This window comes from Xylocopa sonorina, chromosome 13, assembly GCF_050948175.1.
Source record: "Xylocopa sonorina isolate GNS202 chromosome 13, iyXylSono1_principal, whole genome shotgun sequence".
Classification (NCBI taxonomy): domain Eukaryota; kingdom Metazoa; phylum Arthropoda; class Insecta; order Hymenoptera; family Apidae; genus Xylocopa; species Xylocopa sonorina.
This window is the reverse complement of record NC_135205.1, coordinates 2,024,574-2,044,081: the sequence shown is the minus strand read 5'-3', so window position 1 is coordinate 2,044,081 and position 19,508 is coordinate 2,024,574. Positions and strand designations below refer to the sequence as shown.

Here is a 19,508-nt window from a genome sequence, read left to right as displayed (position 1 = left end):
TAGTTGTTTATTAATATTAAATTTTTTAATGGATTTAACTTTGTTTTTAATTATCAATGGGGGTATTGAAACACAAGACTAGTTTGGAGCGTTGTTAGTTAATAATTGAGCTAAATTGTGTTGTTTGGAATGCTAAATGTATTCGAATTGTTAATTGTTGAGAAAGTATACAGACTCATCAAATTACGTTTGTTTTAGTTAATTTTATTTTACCATATTTACTTCTTTCTGCAAAGAAGCATTTTTCCGTTTTAAATCTTGTTTTTGGGGAAATTGTAATCGAGAGATCGATCAGGTATATTTTACAACATAATTGGTAAATAGTTATAATACGAATGACGCAATCGACAGAAGGTTATTCTATATTTAAAAGAAAAGTAATACGTAACTTTTCTCACAAGGCCTTATTTTCGAGTAAATCGATGTTGACAATTCGGTTAATTTATATAATGGATTCTACAGAATTTTTTCCGCAAATAAAGCTTGTTACGAAAAAATATAAGTATCCATTTTCAATTTATTTTTAAATTTAGTAAAACCTATCAGTTGCAATTTCTATTGACTCATTTACTAGTTATATGAGAAAATTACTGATCGTACCTTCAAACTTAATTTTCTTAAAAATTAGTCGTTAAACGGAAAATATTATTTCTTTTACTTTATTTATTTATACTATTATTACTGAACTATTAAATTAAAGATATAGTACACTACAAAAAGAAAATTTTCATTTTCCATGGAATATTCACAAAAAGACTATCAAAGTTAAAATTACTCTTACATATTCGCAATATTAAAATACCTCAACGAACACCAAATTATTTAATATTCATCCTAAAAATAAAATTTTTTTCTACCAAATATTCGTGAACCCGCTATCGAAATTCAAATTATTACGATAACAAAAATACAAAAACAAATAAAACAATCTCTACCTCTAACAATGTAACAAAACCATCGCTCAATCTACTTTCCTCAGCGAACACTAAATTCCCCTCCGTTCACAATTAATTATCATAAGCAATCCATTTCCTCGGCTCACAAAGAAACGCTTCGACTGATTTTCGAGGCGAGTCGAGTCAGCATCCGCGACGGGCAAGCAACTCGCGACAACGCTCGACTTAATCCTTTGGCGGATTTCGCAAACGCGATTCTCATGAATTATTATCGACTCCGTTCGATGCATATTTATGCGTGACGCTCGCGTCGTCCTTCCTCTTATCGCGGCAGAAGGACGATCGTACCCGGCAAATAAAGCACTCGAAACGGCGACGCCTGAGAGTGCGCGCCGTTCGATCGATCGGCGATGACTCACCGGCGTCCGCTATCGATAAAGTTATTTACCTCGTGATCGTTTGTCAGTCGATAACGCGCTCGTTTCGGAAAATAATTCCCCCGCTCGATCCGCTCTCCGTTCCTTTCTTTCTGCGCCTGGTTTTATCGATCCGCGCGGAGAGGTATCGGCGGTATTTTCGAGCGGATCGAGGAAATCGATCGAGGCGGATTTTAAATGGTAAACAACATTCTTCTGGTGACGGACGCGGACGAACTCTGGGCAGATAGGGTAATTATCGCGTCACGGTTTTAATTGAATACCCTTAAATAGCGATGTCTCATTAGCTTCCGTCAATTCTGTACGGATAAATATTTCATTTGCACATTATTACTAATTTCACGAATTCTTTATACAATTAAACGTAACGCTAGTTAATTTAACAGCTTAAATACATTAATAAATTTTATATACATCATGAATTCTGTTATTGGAAAATAACATTAGCGAATTCCAGCGTTAGAAATTTATATTAAAGTAAAAACAGAAAACAAATGGAATCACGTGCTCGCATCAAGTTTCATTACTTGTTTTAAATGGTTCACGTACGTTCGATCTAATATTTCATCGTCGAAAAACGAAAGTAACATTATTTCTCATCTTATCGAATATATAAATTTCCTAGTAGGCGTCGTTATCTACCTTATCGACGGAACGCACGAGCAACGGTGTGTTCCGATCCGCAATTGCCGCCGTTTCGTTGAAACACGGAAATCAGTTAACGAGCCACGTAAATAATAATAAGGTGAAATTGGAATAGGATCGTTTTCCCAGGGGCGGTCGCCACGCGGCGATAAAATCGAACGGATGATCGTGGGACGAGGGTGTCCGCGATCGAGGATCGGATCTCCTCGTCCCGGTTCCGTGGGTGGCTCCGCGAGGACGTAATTCAACGTTAACGTAGCGGAAGTCGCGATAAAACGGGCCGAAGCGTCAGATAGCGGTGGCTCTCGCAAGAATGGACACGATTAACAGAGTCTGAATGAACGGCCACCACGGTTACGATACGTTCCCGCAGGAAGCGGAGGAGATAGCGCGCGGATACTCTTCACGCTCCGTTGGAAATTGATTCATTTTCGCAGCCAACGTTCGCCGATTTCCACGAGGCTCCTTTCGTTGCCGGCGATTAAGCGTTAACGAGCCTTCGCGTGCGCGTCAGATCATCGATTAGCATTTTTACGCCGCGGACAAAGGTCAGCCTCGAGCGGCTATTAATTTCGCGCGATCCTAAGATTTGTCGGAGGTATTTGCCAATAAGATCGAGCATCGTCTCGATCTTTTTTTCTTTCTTCTTAAGCGTCGCTAAACGGAATGTTATCACTTTCTTTTCTTTTTTCTGCGAAGCTAACAAGTTTCTTAACGTTTGTGTTCCTAAATTATATTAAGTTAAGAACTTTATTAATGATAATAACGATTCAGATAATTATATTGTAATAACAAGACTACACGATTTCTTAGTTGGAAGATTAATATTGAGATTAATTAATTGATTTTTCGAGATTTTTGCGTGTCTTAAATTTTTTAAAGGAACATTAGAATTTATTTAAAGTAACTTCTTTATGGATAATTGTGCCATTAATTTTAATTACTTTAATTAATATTATAATCAGCCAAGAAAAACAGCGTTATATAAACTGATAAAAATGTCTGTAAATAAAGTTGGTTTCTATTAATTTTGTCCCTCCACTGTGTAATTGTTCTAATTAACATTTTCATCGTCCAAGAAATACGGTAATATGAATTGAGAGTGTACTTCACAAAATCTTATTCTTTAAAAGGAGATAAATGTCAACCCCTATCATTTCATTGAGAAAAATGCGCTCATAACGCGTAATTAATATAACAAGAATAAACACAAATATGACATTAATCTTCGTGAAAATTGGATAATTGGAGAATAAACATAAATATGACATTAATCTTCGTGCCAATTGGAGAATTATTAACTAAAAGTGCATGGTATCGTTGAAATGCGCAGTATTTTATTGGTTTAGGCTAGATAAATCTATGGTTAGCTATGCGCTCACCACTTGACACTTTCCCATCTCTTATCTGCGTGTTTAAAATTTGATACGCGAGACGTGTGAACAGCATATTTTCCTACATAAAACTGACTCACAGCAGAGTAAAAAGTCAAAAAGCTATCTAAATAATTCGCAGCAGAGTGCGTTAAAACTTCAGAGGGGATGTTTTTGTAGTTTTACTTAAATCTACAGAGAAACCTCTCTTTATAAGGGAAATTTTCTTCTAATTAGCAATGATAATGTATATCTGCTGAAAATACACTCATTTATTACAGTTTGCAAGCTTTTTCCATTTAGCCGTTGATATATTTGCATAAACCTCCAACAACCCCTTTTTCCAAATGCATTGCGCTTCAAAGAAGTCTTGTTCTTTACAAAGGTCTTGAAAAACCCCCAAAAGACAAACTATATTACCTAATTTAAACTCAATCACATTTTTACACTTCATGTATAAAATTAATAATATTTTCATAAAATGTATTTTCGTAAACTTCATACTACCTCTTCATCTCGAAAAAACACAAACTGATAATCTTTACAAAACCTAGCTTCTTTTCTCTACATGCAAGATATCAAACAGCATCGTACAACAAAGCACCACTAAAACGCTCTGCGAGAACAATCGTCAGAAGCTTGACAGCCCCAATGAAAGGTCAGAAATTACGAAACCCCGGCTGGCGAAGATCCAAACGTAATCTCCCGCTCGCCCTTTCTCTCGCACATTCGTAGCGTACGCAAGAGAAACGCGGGGTCCTCGCAGACTTTGTCGGAAGCAAAAAGAAAATAGCTCGATGGCGGTCGTTTCGACGAGCGACTCCTGTGTGACGTCCGATCGCGGTCTCCATCGTGGAGAGTGCGTGACTCACCGTGTATATTAACCCCCCGACGGTGTGTTTACGCTGGTCGACGCGCGCCCTCGTCGTCCAGCCTAACGTCGGAATCACGGTTACGTAACCGCCTCCCCGTTCCATCCGTCGCGCATCCCCTTTACGGGTGTATTCGGAGGTGAGTCAGGCGCGAGACTTGGCCGCCGCTTTGACCTTAATGTTTCGACGACGGCATGGGGACACGCTCGAGCTGGTCGAAATAGACCGAGAAACCGCGGAGGACGAGCGCGCGCAACGGCTGCGCAGCTTTTCTCGGCGATGCCGTCTCGCGGGAGATCGCGAGACGCGACGAAAGGGGTTTTCGGATCGCGGAGGATGACGACTGCGCGCGGGAATGGTAATTAGGAGCCCTTTGCACTCAGCTGGCGCCGCTCGACCGATGCGACCGCGGTTCTTGCTCGCCCGCCTGTTGCGTGCAAGCAATTCTTCTTCGTTTCCAATTAATTGCGAATGATAACGAAATTATTCTTTATTCAAAGTTAATCGATTATTAGGGCTTCAATTGTTGTGCGCGTGGAATATTGTAGAATGCGAGCGAGAGCGAATGTGCGGAATGTATGAGTATTTCTCGTGAATGTTTTAAAACGACGAGTCAATTGTTTATCATCAGACGTCTTTAAAGTAATATTTCAATTTTAAAGAACTAACCAACGATTTATAAAATCTTGCGACTGTCCTTAATTAATAAATATCCTACTATTGTAAATCGAGTTTGGTAGTTTTTATCATTCAACGTTTAGTTGTTGTACACTAATCGTTCATTTGTTGAAGGAAACATTAAATTACCATTTGTTTCGTTGTTATTTAATAATAGAGAGTGAGTAAAAGAAATGTACTGGAGTTGATTAAGCTATTGCTGGGAATAGTCACGTATTATAGATTGTATCGATAATTATAATTATAATTATATTAATAAATGTAGTTTTACTAAGTATAGATTGTAATATGAGTTAAGAATAGATGGATACTTAGACTACGTTCAATATACCTATTTTATTGGTAATTCTGATAGACTAGGATAACATGACTCGTACCTCAATTATGGCGCGCTCAAGCGATCAATATATTACATATAGTCGACATTTAACAATTTTCATATCCTATGTCATACAAATTCGCAAAATAATCTTCAATCAAATATAAAAAAAAACCCTTTCTCAAACACGTTCGTACGTTCCAAAAACTTCTACTATCCCACAGACATAAACTGCCAGAAACTCTCAGAAGCACAAGAGACGCGTTAAAACATCCTCAAACCCTCTCCAACGTTGGAAGCGTAGAAGACAGAAAATCCCTAGCATCAGATACCGCGACTTATCTTATCACCCAGCGATTTTAGAGAGCGAAAATACGAGTTCGCGACAGGACAGACAGAACGTTTCCAAACATCCCTCGAGGCGAATCACCGTGGCAGCTCGAGAAACGAGGGACGGTGGTGAAGAAAGGTCGTGGTAACCGGCTGGCTAATCGCATTCGCGACGGGCGCGTGTAATGCACGAGTCGGTTGCATAATTTTACGACGAAGACGCGCATACGTCCGCGCGTGCACCGCGTGAACGCGATTCGAATCGCTGGCTGGTTATCTGGCCGGCGATATCGCGCGCGCCATGTCGCGTCGTACGAGACCACGGTGGCGCTTAGTTCATCGGTGAATTTAGACGACGTCGCGCTCCCCGTCGCCGCGACGTCCGCGCGTCTCCGCGCCGCTTTCGCTTGGCGACAGCGAGCGTTTCTTTTAAAACGGGACCAGGGAACGGTTAGATAAGCAGTCCTAGAGCCGTCAGCCATCTTTCCTTTTTTTTGCGCGCGCCGCGTAAACTGGAAAATTCGAGCACTTCTCAGCGAGAATGTCGACTGTTTTGCGTACAATTGGTAAAGAGGATGTTGGTTCCTATTTATATCTCGTAAATGTCGTCGAGTATGGTAATAAGCGATTAGAAGAATTGAAAAGTCGTAGTACGGAACCAGAGTGACAGTGAGCTGACTTTGTATAGACGTTACTTTAGTTTTATGATTTCTAATTTTGCGAAATAAGTTTATTTTGTTCCTGGCTGCGGAACTTATAGAAAATTCAGGCGTGTTCTAAGCAATGAAAAGATAGGATTCGTTCTTTAATGCTACGATACACTTAAATTGGAGGAAACAAGAAGGCTGATTTTTTACCTCTAATATTTACTACGTCGAACGTTATTAATCTGCAATTAATTACGCTGAGTAACGATGACAACGCGTAATTTTCATCTTGTTATTAAATTGCGATATTTATGCAAATTCATATGTTTCTGATGACGAGTGAAGAAATTTCCTCTTAAACCGATGTGATTACTAACGAAAAAGGCATTTACGTATTAGAATAACACTTATGATAGTAAAATATTGAGAAAACTTTAACATTGTAGAACGATTTGTAGAAACTAGAACAAAACGTGTAAGAAGAGAAAGAAATTAGTAATATTTTATTACTGGAATTATTTTAATCTCCTCCTTAAATGTAATATAATTAATATTACTTGTATTTGATTTATTTTACGTATAAAAATTTCCCATAAATACATTTTAACATCAGCAGTTCAATCATTGTAATATAATTCTTATTATTATTATTATATATAGTCTGTATGACTCATCTACACTTTAGTCGTTTGAAATCGTTCAAGTTGGTATTGCTCCAAATATGTTGTAAAGTGCAAATAACTGCATAATTACGTGTGTACGGGACATTATAAGCGATTTTATTGGTTTCTAAAACTCTTTAATGTCGTTAACTCAGCAATTCTTAACCCTGGAGGGTGCGAATATCGAGAAGAAAAAATAAAATCTTCAAAATAGTTAAAGTCTTCAAAATAGACAACGTAGAAAATTCTTCATTCAACCCTGTGCAAAATTTAAAGAATGATTTATGATAAAATTGCAACAGTCCTCCTAATTTTATACATGCACTAAACTATATCTTACTTTTTGTATTTAGAAAATTGTATTTCATAACTTGGTGCTCTGAAAATGCAATTTTAACATGACGCAGAACAAATCAAACTGTTCTGAATATTTTACTTGCTTTTGAGTTTCTTACAGTGTAGTTTCCACATAACGCAGTATGAATTAATCGCACGGCACGAATTATAGGAGTTAAACTGTCTCGATTTTGGTTTTGTTAATGCAGCATCAGTGTTGCTAAGTATCACAATAAATTGTTTCAATATTGATAATTTCTAAGATTTGTAACTAAAGATCATGATGTAGCTCAAGCGTCAAAATACATTATTAATATACATTGTTATTTATTAGAGGGGGAGTGCAATGAAAATTATATTTGAAAATAGGGTCGCAAATACTGAAAGGTTAAGAAACACTGTCTTAACTCAAACAATATCCACAATCCGCTCAGTCCAGTTTTATCCACAATTAAGCGAACATTTTGACCCAATTTGAGAATCGCCATTGAGAGATATCATGAAACGCTACTTCTGTCAATTATAAATCACAAATCTGTGTTTTCGTCTCATCTATCGATCATCTTTTTCAAACAATGCATCAACTTCCACTCGCAACGAAAAATTTAAAAATACTTCAGGAAACTCGAAAGCCTAACTCAACGTAAAAAAAAAAGAGCTCAAAAGTACAAGAAATTTCGAAGCAATCTCGAAATATCTCGATGAAGGTAAAAAAATTGCAAAATACTCGAGAGAAATTCGTAAAAGAAGAAACGGAAAAGAATTTGTGCGTATACAAGGAAACGTACAGTATTTTCTTTGAAATTCTTCGTTAGCCATTAGAAAACCAGACGGAAGGAAACGAAGAGGACTAGACGATTCTCCAGCAACTGCGACTCGCTCGAGGAAATACGCGCACGGACGTACAGAACGCGGAAGAAGCTGTCCAGTTGCGCGTGTCGTTCCGTTTGTTGTATAATACTTTCTGGTGCCTGTGCGGCCGCTTACTTCATCGCTAATTTAGTCGGCCACCCTGCTCTCGTCATCTGTCGAAATTGCCGTACAACGTCCATCGTGTTTGCTCGCGCTGTCGATAACCGCTCCAGCCTCGCGAAGATTCGACGCAAAACTATTTAGAATCGCATCGTCTAATCGTCTCTCTTGTTTCGAGCCAGGCGAAAAATCGAAAAATCAACATAGATCGGCTATCGACAGCGACGTGTCCAAGAAAAATCGTGTCGTCTTGAAAGCACGCTGTCATTTTCGCAACGATTCCTATATAAATCGAAGGAAACTCTGGAGAAACGTTTGGATACGATTGAAATCTTCCCAGCGCCGAATAACCCCCTTCCAATTGAGTATACGAACGCTTGTTATTGCGCAGAGTGTTCGACGACCGTCAAAACTCGAGGGGTGATCGTGCAGGTTAAAATAAGCCGCGGATAATTTATAGGCTGAGTCCTCAAGTAGAAATAAAACGTGGAAATTTTCAGACGTGATTCCGCGGCCCAAAATAAGACGAAAATGAAGAACAACAATATTGCGCTCGGTGCTTCGTTCCTTTAAAAACCGACTTCGAGTTTCCTACGACGCGGTTGCTAATCAAAATGGATCATAGAAACGATTGCGACGATCAAACGCGCGATGTAACTCTCAAACGAAGACGCGAAACGTGATTATCGTTATTCTCGACTGTCGTCTGGTCGCTGTCGCGCAGAATCGACCGCGAGGTGTTCGTTCCGTACACCCGTTAGAACGGACGGACGTGAAACAACAATCGTCGGGCGCTCGTAAGGGGGACTTCGCCCGACCGGACGCCCAACGCTTTTACTGGCAATAAACCGAAAGCGTGACGCAAATCGGAGATAAATTTAAACGACTCCCCGTGACGCGAGCCGCGAATTATTCCCCGGACCAGAGGAGACGAGACACCGGGGAGCACGTGGATTAGAGGCCTTTTAGAAAGGTGGCGTCGTCTATTTTTTGCCCTAGTCGCGAGGCATCTCTTCGCCAGGATACCCTTGGGGTCCCACGAGACGACTGACGCGTCGTTTCGATTGCTCGCTTTTGTCGTCGGACGACGCTTCGCATATTCTTTCCATGGAATGTTTCTGTCAACGAATACATCGGAAATTCACGAATCTGACGATAACAATTCGCATGTGTAATTGGATATGTTCCTTTGAAGGAACGCATTGCGAAAATTTTGGAAAATATCAATTGAACGTAAGTGTATGAGTTCAACTGGTGATATCGTAACGATATTTTCGTCGTTCACTGTAGATAGATTGGAAGCGTTCGAGTTTGCGAGAGGCCTTGTCAATTTCGTACGCGACCGGGAGATTTAATTAGGATTTCGTAAGAGGGTTAGATTAAGACGCGTGAGCTTTTGCGTTATCGCTCGTTGATACCGAGCAGTTCTATTATTAATTCGTAATCAAGGTCAGTACCAGTCGCAAGACCAGATAGCCATATTTGTGAACCTTCTTTTTAATCAGGCTCCAGTTATATTTCTGACGAGAAGACGCTTTGACGATGTTGATTGTTCAATGTTGAACACTGTACGACGATGAACGAAGATAATTAGACACTATGGTATGATTTATAAATTCTAACCTTTCTAAAATCAATTAATAAAAATTATTAGAATTATAATGGAGTCCAACTTAACCTAACGTAACCTCTTGAGATAAGAAATTAATAAAAATTATTACAATTACAATGGAATTTAATCTAACATAATAATCTTTTCTCATAAGAAATTAATGAAAATTCATAACTTAACAATTATTACAATTATAATGGTATCTAACGCAACTTCTTTGATCTGATTATTTTTTCGAAAAAGATTTTTTGATGTCATTGGTAAATTTGGAACACAACTATAACAGAATATTATTGGTAAACATGATCGCTACTACAAATGGCTAAGAGAAAGGCACCTTTAAAAATATTCGCAGGCACAAAAAGCAGGGGCAAAGTACAAGAAATGTTCGAAGCCTATCGATTTTCCAAATTCTATCGATTCCACTTTAGCTGATCCACGATGTTGATCGATTTTGAAGATACGTAGGCCTGGTCTAAACATGTCGCTGGCTGGCTCACCAGTAGATAACAATTAATTAACGCACGTTCGTTATCTAATAACATCCGTCAATGTTCACCTTGCGAGTAATCGGTTATCAAGTTCACGTTTTCGATTAAAAATCGACGGAAGAGGGAAGAATCTCGAAAGCGTCTCGAGAATCAAGGTTCGAACGATCGCGAACCAACGAATTAGGAAGCTCTCTTACGAAATCGTCCTCTCTCTTTCACCACGGCGCCACTGTACATCAATAAACGATCTTTTGGAATTTTCTATTATTACCTTGCGATAAACGCTCCCGCTCTTTCTAAATGTAAATGTTATCGACGAACCATAGATTTTTATTGATACCTCGATTTCCAAAAATGGAACGTTTGTTATTCCTTTTCCCTAAGGCAAACATTGTGCCATCGATTTTCTTCGAATCTCTTTACGATTTTATCGACACTTCCGTTTCTTCGAGTTTTCAGATTTCGAAAATTTCTTTTTCGCAGAAGACTGGTTCCGTTCAACGTTTTTTATTCGACTTTCGACCAAATATTAATAACTCAACAGACTTGGTATTAATAATTTCTTGTAGTCTCAACTTTAGACCAAACACGATACTCGTGTTTATCTAGTCACGTTTAAAAACTCGCCGTTTAAGATAGACATTCGCGTGTATGTTAACGCAGATCCTGATGGACGGAATCGAGGCTCGCGATCGACATCCACGCGGGGAAGTCGAAAGCAGAAGGCCGCTCGCGCGCGCGCGTGAGTCATCCAGTTTTTCATAATTCTAAGGCTGCGCGTTTTTCTCATTCAACATTCCGCGTATGCATTCCCGGCCAATGCGCAAATATTCGCAACGGAGGAGTCCGGGGCGAAGGGACAGGCGGACAGCTTTCCATCGCGAAAACCAGCGCTCCGCGATGGCACGCGCGCTCGCGAAGGCCTTCCAAGCCTTCCTAAGGCGGTTATGGTAAACGATTTTTCAATAAACCGCGCGATTTTCCGTCCACCTCGCAATCATTCCTCGATATTATATTCCTCTGAGTATTTCTATCCGTCAGGAATAGGTAATTGTGTAACTATTATACGCGACTCTTTCTTTCTTTCTCTTCTTTTCTGGATTTCCAAAAATTCCACGTGTGGGTCGAAAAAACGTCCTCGAGGATGAGGAGCGGAGAGAAAGAGCAGCACGCTGAAAATATTGCCGGTGACTAAGTGAGACCTTCGAGATGTTCGCTTTGATCCCTGAAGGAGACTTATAAATTGATTTTTTCTGGGATAGATCACTGTGGCGTGGAGAGTGATCGATAGTCGCGATTTGGGATCGTGTTAACCAGATGTTTTGACTACTGGGTGTTCGAAATGTTGGCTGATTCGTGGGGCTGACTGTTGGAGTGCTAGAAAAGAGCCTCATTAATTTCTGTTCTCAATTTTTATTTTAAAAGTGTGCGAAAAGAGACTGACTTCATTTGCAACTTTTCAGTAAATATTTAGAAAAAAAATGCGACTGCTCTCCTACAATATGGTCTTCTAGCTTATATTCTACTCTACTTATTATTATTCTTACATTACTTATTATGCTACTTCTACTTTACTTAGTTACTTAAATAAACATAACATAATGCTCCAAGAATGCAGTTTTCACATAACACCAACAGAATCAATTTGACTTATATGTACTTCTGAGTTTCACTTAACTCACGTCATACCAGCAGTTAACCTGGATTACTTAACGATGGATTCTTATAACGGTATACAAATTAATTAAACCAATCCCAAAAAAAATTATAAATACAATTGAAAAAATAAGTACTAGACTATCGAATTCTTAAAAACACCTCCACTGAATTGCAAAAGTAAAGATAAACTTCCAATGACTTATCATTAACATAGCAACAGTATACGATAACCTAAAATTCCAATCATTTTTCATATACAACACAACTACCTAGCATTCGAAATGAATTGATTTCTCGAGTCTGGTGCAGAGAAACACCCAGCGCGCGTCGAATAAAAGGGTTAGAGAAACAGCTGGTAGCGGCGACGCTCGCAACACCGTCGCGAGCGAGAAACGCGTGGAGCGTACTCGCGCTCGCGGCTGAGCAGTGAAAAACGAGCGGGTCGAAGTCGCGGGCGACACAGACGAGCCGCGGCGAAAGGTGGGGATCTATTCATAGGAGTGACTCACGTCAGGAGATGACGCCGCGAATAGTCGGCCAGAATTTGCGCACTACACTATGCCACCGGGCACCCGTCCCTGATTCCGTTTGCCAAACGTCGAACGCCGCCGATACACCGCGCGAAACTCGCTGGGCGCAGTCCTACCCTTTCGTCCCTATTATAGCCCGTGGTTTCTTCGTTATGACATCGATTATGTCAGCTGAACGAGTCGCGACGGAGCTGCAGTTGAATGATTTTGCTGCAGCAACTGGCTTGTTTACTTTTATGATTTTTTTTGGAATTGTAACGTTCTACGGTATTATTTCTTGGGTATGATATAGTTAATTATTGCTGTTAGACTGTAATTAAGTAAGTTGAGATTCTTTTGTTGCGAATCTTTTTATTTTTGGGGTTGTATATGTGTCGATTTTTATTTAAAGCGGTGATGCAGTGTTTTTGGATATTGTAGAGGTTTAATTATTATTAAATGTTTACTTTGGATTTTGGCGGTATAGACGTTTGTGATCTTTTATTTTTATGGAGAAATTGTGAGATTCATTCTGATTAAACAGTTGAAATAATATATTTCTGTAGATTCTGAATTTTTTTTAAATAATTGTTTTTTTAATTGTTTGTGTGTGGCAGCCTAATTTATTTTATCAATATTCTCCAATTTCTTAATTTTCCTAAACGAAATTACAATTCACTTTGGTTGAACAGTTGAAACAACAATATTTTTTACGATTCCAAATGTGTTTAAATATTCGATTAATTGTTTTTACATTGTTCATTTAATTCATGGCGATCTACATTTTTTTGAACATTGCAACCCCTTTTTAGAAACGTTCACTTAGATCGATTAACCGAAGCTACAATTCATTTATCCACATTAAATAATAATTGCTTTCTCTCACAGTGTCTTCAATTTTGCTCAATCAACCATATCACTCAACCAAATTGGACAGCTTATCAATTTCATCCACAGAAACAGTGCTCTACGCTTTCTTTCACACTCACATTCAACTGCTTCGCTAATTCTTCCAAAAACAGAACGAAACAACAAATACAACATTAATTATCAACAAGTCCAGATTCATTTTCCATTCTCCACGCGACTTTTTGTATTATATATATTTTAGTTAATAATGACTACTTGACGTAAAAAGATGAAATGGAAGAAAGAATGTAATAATGTGAATGTATTAATATAATTCTTAACAATACTGATCTATATCTTATAAACATATGTAAAAGTGAAAGAAGAAAGTAAAAACAAATGAAGAATAAAATTTATACAATGGGGGCTATGTAGTGCCAATATATAGTTGATTCCAAAAGTATCAAAAATATTAAGCAAATTTTGTTTAAAACATAGTTTTGCAAATAAAAAACTAAATAAAAATTTATTTTTAGCCAACGTTTACTTATTTATTTTACTATGATATATAACAGTTTTCTCGCTGTTCTATCATTCTTATGATATGTTATTATTATTATTTAAAATATAACCAACGCATGTGTTTGAAACACTGTGAAGAAACGCAAAAGCTTTGAAATATAATTACTTTTTTCACACTTTGTGACCCTCGTCTTGTGCCACTTAGTTGCAACATCTTTATATCCAATTTTATCTAAAAGTTGTCATACGTTATGATAAAATGAATTAGGAAATGTTCATTAAAAATAAATATCTACCTAGTTTTTCACTCGCAAATCTATAACTTTATAAAAAATTTGTTCAATAACTATGGTACCAATAGTACGAGTGTTAGAGTCTACAAGAAAAAGAAGATGCGAAGCAAAATACTCGACAGTGAAACAAGATAATCTTTCGCCGTTAATTCAAACAGCCAGTCATCGTGATGCACGTAGATAGAATGAAACCAACAATGGAAAATTCAGTTTCATTCATGACGCGTGCGGCTGACGCAGGTTCTGGTCCGTTGCAATTTCCTATGCGTTCGCCACGCGGCCCTCGAGGACGCACCCGCCGCGTCTTTCGAACGTAAACGCGATCGCGACACGGAAAATTACGAGCCACTGTGAACGATCGACTAATTGCGAGTCGTGACGACAACAGCGTCCTTGCGGCCAATGAATCTGCACCAGATTCTTCTCGCTCGAGATACGGATTCAAGCGAATTCGTTGCGGATCGATTTTCTCGTCGATGGGACGCACGGTGACGCGCGAACGGTGCGATAAGGAAGATAAAGATGATTGCGGGGCAAATACGTGGTTGCGTGGCAAGGAATAAGGAAGGAGGAAAATTGTGTCGAAAGTTGACTTTTGAATTAGAGTTCGTTGGATTTTTTCCTTTCTTATCTCGCGAGTTACTGCAAGTTGAATTACTGCAAGACTTGAGATAAATTTTCGATGACTCGTCACATTATTACTTCGCGTAAGGGTAACACTGGAACTATTAAAAAAAATTCTATTACCGATTTTTTATTAAAAATATGAATAATTTTCGGTTTTTTCGTTAATAGTTCTATATAATGTTAAAACACTTTTTCAATTTAAAAAATTATACAGAAAAAATATATTGCTTCGATAAAATATCATTAAGTACGAGTAAATAACAAGTTTTATATTTTAGTCGAACAGAATCACTCGATGTATAAAAAAAAAGAACATGGCGGAAAGAATAAGAGTTTATCTCGTGAAGAGGTGAAAGAAAGAGGTTTCGATCGGACGAAACGAATTAAGAATGAAAAGAAGTTCAACGACAGAATTGTCGCGGAATGCCCCACGTCCGTCAATGGATCGTGATTCAGTTCGTAGACGTAGACCAGTAGCCGCATTCCGTAAAACGAGCACGTATCGGTGTCTATCTCGACGGAACGAGGCGAGAAAACGCGTTTAGTGGAGTACAGAGTACTGTTACTCGAGTCTGAACCGAGACGAGCCACAGCCGACACGCAATCTTCCCACCTACGTTTCCTTCGCGTTTTCCATTCAGTTTTCCGTCCAACTAATCTCCTACCCTTACTGATTTCACCAATCTTGACTGTTTTTTTACATTTTCAGCATTATCAATAAAATTTATATTAATATTTACCCTCTGAAAACTATTTGTTTCTATTTTTAACAAAACGAGCAGTTACTTAAAAAAATATATTCCATTGTTGCACGAAATTGTTTAAAATTCAAAATTACTCAATGTTTGGGACATTTTTCAGCCTTTAATAATTACAGACTGATAACGCGAAGGGTAAACGAATTCTATGCTATAGGAGTTGAAGAATAAGAATTTTAGAATTTTCTATGAGAAAAGTTTGAATTTTTAAGGATGACTGCGTTCACTTGAACGAGGAGCGCTGATGCTCGACCCGTGCACCCTTTTCAGCGAGCGAGAGTCGCAATTTCACGAACAAGCTGAATTAAGTGTCGCGATGATTCGACGTTTCGCGGCGAGCGCGTTGGAAATGGCGCAGAAGCGACTTTCGCGACGGTCGCATCATCGTTATTTCCGAATGCCAGCCGCTCCCACGTGATCTTATATAAACAACAAACAACTGAATATAACAGCCATCCTCGCGTGCTCTCCCACCAAGAAATACACTTTGTTACAAAACGAACGGGACGATCCTCCAACTCTTTTAATATCCCCTCGAACACCCTCCTTCAACTCCAATAAATAACTATATCCAATCAGAACCGCGAGACTTGATTACCGATACCACCACCTCAACTTCAGAATTACACCAAAACGATGACTACGTAAAAAAAAACTGCCTTTCCATTCCTTCGAATAAAAGGATAAAACCAACTGATGATAAAAGTAGAAGAAATCACTCACCCAATAGAAGAGCGGGCTCCCTGTTGTCATCCAGCAACGCGACGAGCACCAGGAACAACGGATGCTGAACAGGCAGTCGATCGACGTCATCGGTGCAATCGTCGTACACGACCACTTCTCTGTAGTGCCTTCTACGCAGCAGCTCCTTGCCCTCCCTCGTAGTAGCCAGGTCCGCCAGGCTCGCCTTGCCCAGTTGCAGCCTCCGCCGATTGAACCGATCCGAGCAGTTCACGTTAATGGCCCCTCTGACGTGGTTCACGTTGTACAGAATAAACGGTCGACAGTCGAGCAAAACGGGACCACCAGCGTCACGTCCCAATAGACGGTCCGCCAGTTCGTCAGCGGCGATCGTCTTAGTCCTCTGCAGCACCAGCTGACGCTGCAGCGTGTTGTTCTCGGAACAGGGGCTGGTGGGCAGGCTGACGGTCTCCAGTTTGCAACGCTTCGAGGCGGACAGCTGATAGAAGTGGTGATGGTGATGGAGACGGTGGTAGTGACGCTGGACGTCGGACAACGGTAGCTCGCACTCGGTACCGCTGCTGGAGCTGCTGCAGCCGCTGATGCTGCTGCCGCTCGCGTTCAGGCTGCACTCGGTGCCGTCGCTCGCGGCGCAGCTGTCGACGCCGCTGCTCGTCGACGAGCTCGGAGATACCGTGGACGTCGGCGAGGACAGGAACGCGGACGCGCTCGCTGGCGGCCCAGGCTCGCTCAGGCTCCGGTTCAGGACCAGCTTCAGGTTGTCCCGCGAGCGACCGGCCGTGACCGGCTCGCAGCACACCAGCGTCGACATCGGTGACGCCGCTGACTGTTGCTGTTGCTGCTTCAGCTGCTGGTGCACGCTCTCGACGCCGCCGGTGGTTATATCCAGACGCAGACCGGATGTTGCTGCGGAGCAAACGGGTGGTCTCTTGTTAGATGCTGAGTGGCTTTTTGGTGGGCAATCGAATAGGTTTTCGAGTTGAACTTGAAGGAGAGTGACTGGGGTAGGAAGGAATGCGGGGTTGAAATGTTGTTGTTGAGGATTTGCGATGGTTAGAGGAATGGTAACTTTGTAGGATGGGATATTTGCAAAATGGTACTAATTGTTTTTAGTTTTGTTCGTTTATATGGTAAGGATTAATTATACATATTTTTGAGTTTGGGAGAGAGTGATTGGAGTAGGGAAGGAATGCGGGGTTGAAATGTTGTTGTTGGGGGTTTGCGATGGTTTGAGGAATGGTAACTGTATAGAATGGAATATTTGCAAAATGGTACTAATTGTTTTCATTTATTTCTTTAGATTGTTTTTAGTTTTGTTCGTTTATATTGTAAGGATTAATTATATATATTTTTGAGTTTGGGAGAGAGTGATTGGAGTAGGGAAGGAATGCGGGGTTGAAATGTTGTTGTTGGGGGTTTGCGATGGTTTGAGGAATGGTAACTGTATAGAATGGAATATTTGCAAAATGGTACTAATTGTTTTCATTTATTTCTTTAGATTGTTTTTAGTTTTGTTCGTTTATATTGTAAGGATTAATTATACATATTTTTGAGTTTGGGAGAGAGTGATTGGGGTAGGGAAGGAATGCGGTGTTGAAATGTTGTTGTTGGGAGTTTGCGATGGTTTGAGGAATGGTAACTCTATAGAATGGGATATTTGCAAAATGGTACTAATTGTTTTCATTTATATCTTTAGATTGTTTTTAGTTTTGTTCATATATATTTTAAAGATTAATTATATATATTTGCTCCTTTCTTTTTTTAGTAAGCATACATGTTGAAATATGTACAACCATCGCATGATTGGTTTTCTATAATGTATTTGAAAAAAAATGGTAGCTAAATATTGATTGAGATTGCGTAGTATTTAGATTTATGTAAGTAACCACGCCTTTAATAACCTGTTACCTATTAATTTCGTATTTTTATTTAGATCAAAGTGGATCAGGATCGATAATGAATATAAATATTTTGAAAACTATGGTTTTATATGTACAACGATGCGACAGTTATACGTATAACAAAAATTTAATTAGAATCGATGAGATTATCGAAATTATTTAAAGTTATAACACGATTATTACTAATATTACAAAGTTATGAGAGACGGAAGTTCGTTTAAATTTATCGACAGTTTCCTGATACTAATTATAATTACTATCAAGTGCGCTACTACTTTCTCTAATTAAGTACTTCACGACAGGAATGCAATACGCTAAACTCTCCTATTACTTTTACAACACAGTTTCCATATAACGCTGCTTAATCAGCTCGAGCATGAATATTTCCATTACACTTTCACGGTTGAAATTAACAAGGAATTCCACCGTTCACCATTTCTCAATTTCGATAATCATCGATCTACCCCGTGAATGCAAAAATTATGCAGCATTGTTGTCTTTCATAAAAAAAAAATGCTTTAAACAAATCGAACAGGTATAAAGAGGTAACAGTATCACCTGCTTGTCACTATCTGTGCTATATTTACACGCAATTTAATGGACGATTTGTACCCAATGAATTCAGGATAATTAAGATGTCGTGGAAAAGCCGTTGGCTTACTCAACGTGTACGTAACCGTAATTAGATCGCATTAATTCAGCCAGTCTATAACACGTTACAAAGTAATCCAATTCGTGGCAATTCCTCGTTCCTCGTAATCTCGATTTAATCGCGTTAGACGGATCACAGTAGAAATGTAAATCGTCGGACAAAACCAGCCGCGAAGCTATTAGAAGCTCCCGCTATCGGTCGCAACCGGAACAGTGGTAACGCGTGGGTCAACGATACCTCGCGAGACGAAGTAGAACGAGGATCGCGGTGATGCCAGCGACCTTTAATCTCGCGTAGAAAGCGACAGCTCTCGGGATCGGGGCCCGGATCCCTCGATAGAGCCAGCCGGAGGAACGTCCGATCGGGTGACTCACCGCGATCGTTCCCTCTGGCCAATCGAATCGCGCGCTTCCTTATTGCCGATGCCACCGCGGTCCGAGATAATGCGCTCGCTTCTGTGTATCTGCCCCGTTCGCCTCGTCGATTTACCAGCGAAAACGTGCCGCGAAAAGTTTCAAGAGATACGAGGAGATTAAAGTGGTGAGCGCCACGTGCAAAGGTTCGTTAGAACCTTAGAACCTTCGCAGGAGTTCGCGTGAACTCTCGTCGCGACACGTCTTCTTTTCTGACGTTTCGTATTGGTCGAGCGTTTTAACCAGTTAAGTGCGTTCGACGTGTATACTCGTCGGATCAAATCTCTACTGCGATGTGTTTGGCGTGTATACTCGTCGTGTAAAATAAAAAATTACCATTACTATAAAAACTC

The 19,508-nt window shown here is 39.7% G+C and overlaps 1 protein-coding gene across 1 annotated transcript in view; it reads right to left on the bottom strand.

Annotated features, from left to right (window-relative positions):
* The window catches only part of LOC143430294 (dual specificity protein phosphatase 7), a 99,237-nt gene that overhangs the window by 53,988 nt on the left and 25,741 nt on the right, over positions 1 to 19,508 (bottom strand). Inside the window, exon 3 of the mRNA XM_076906425.1 lies at positions 16,211 to 17,095. Coding sequence (XP_076762540.1) covers positions 16,211 to 17,095 — 885 coding nt within the window. The remainder of the gene's footprint in view (positions 1 to 16,210; positions 17,096 to 19,508) is intronic.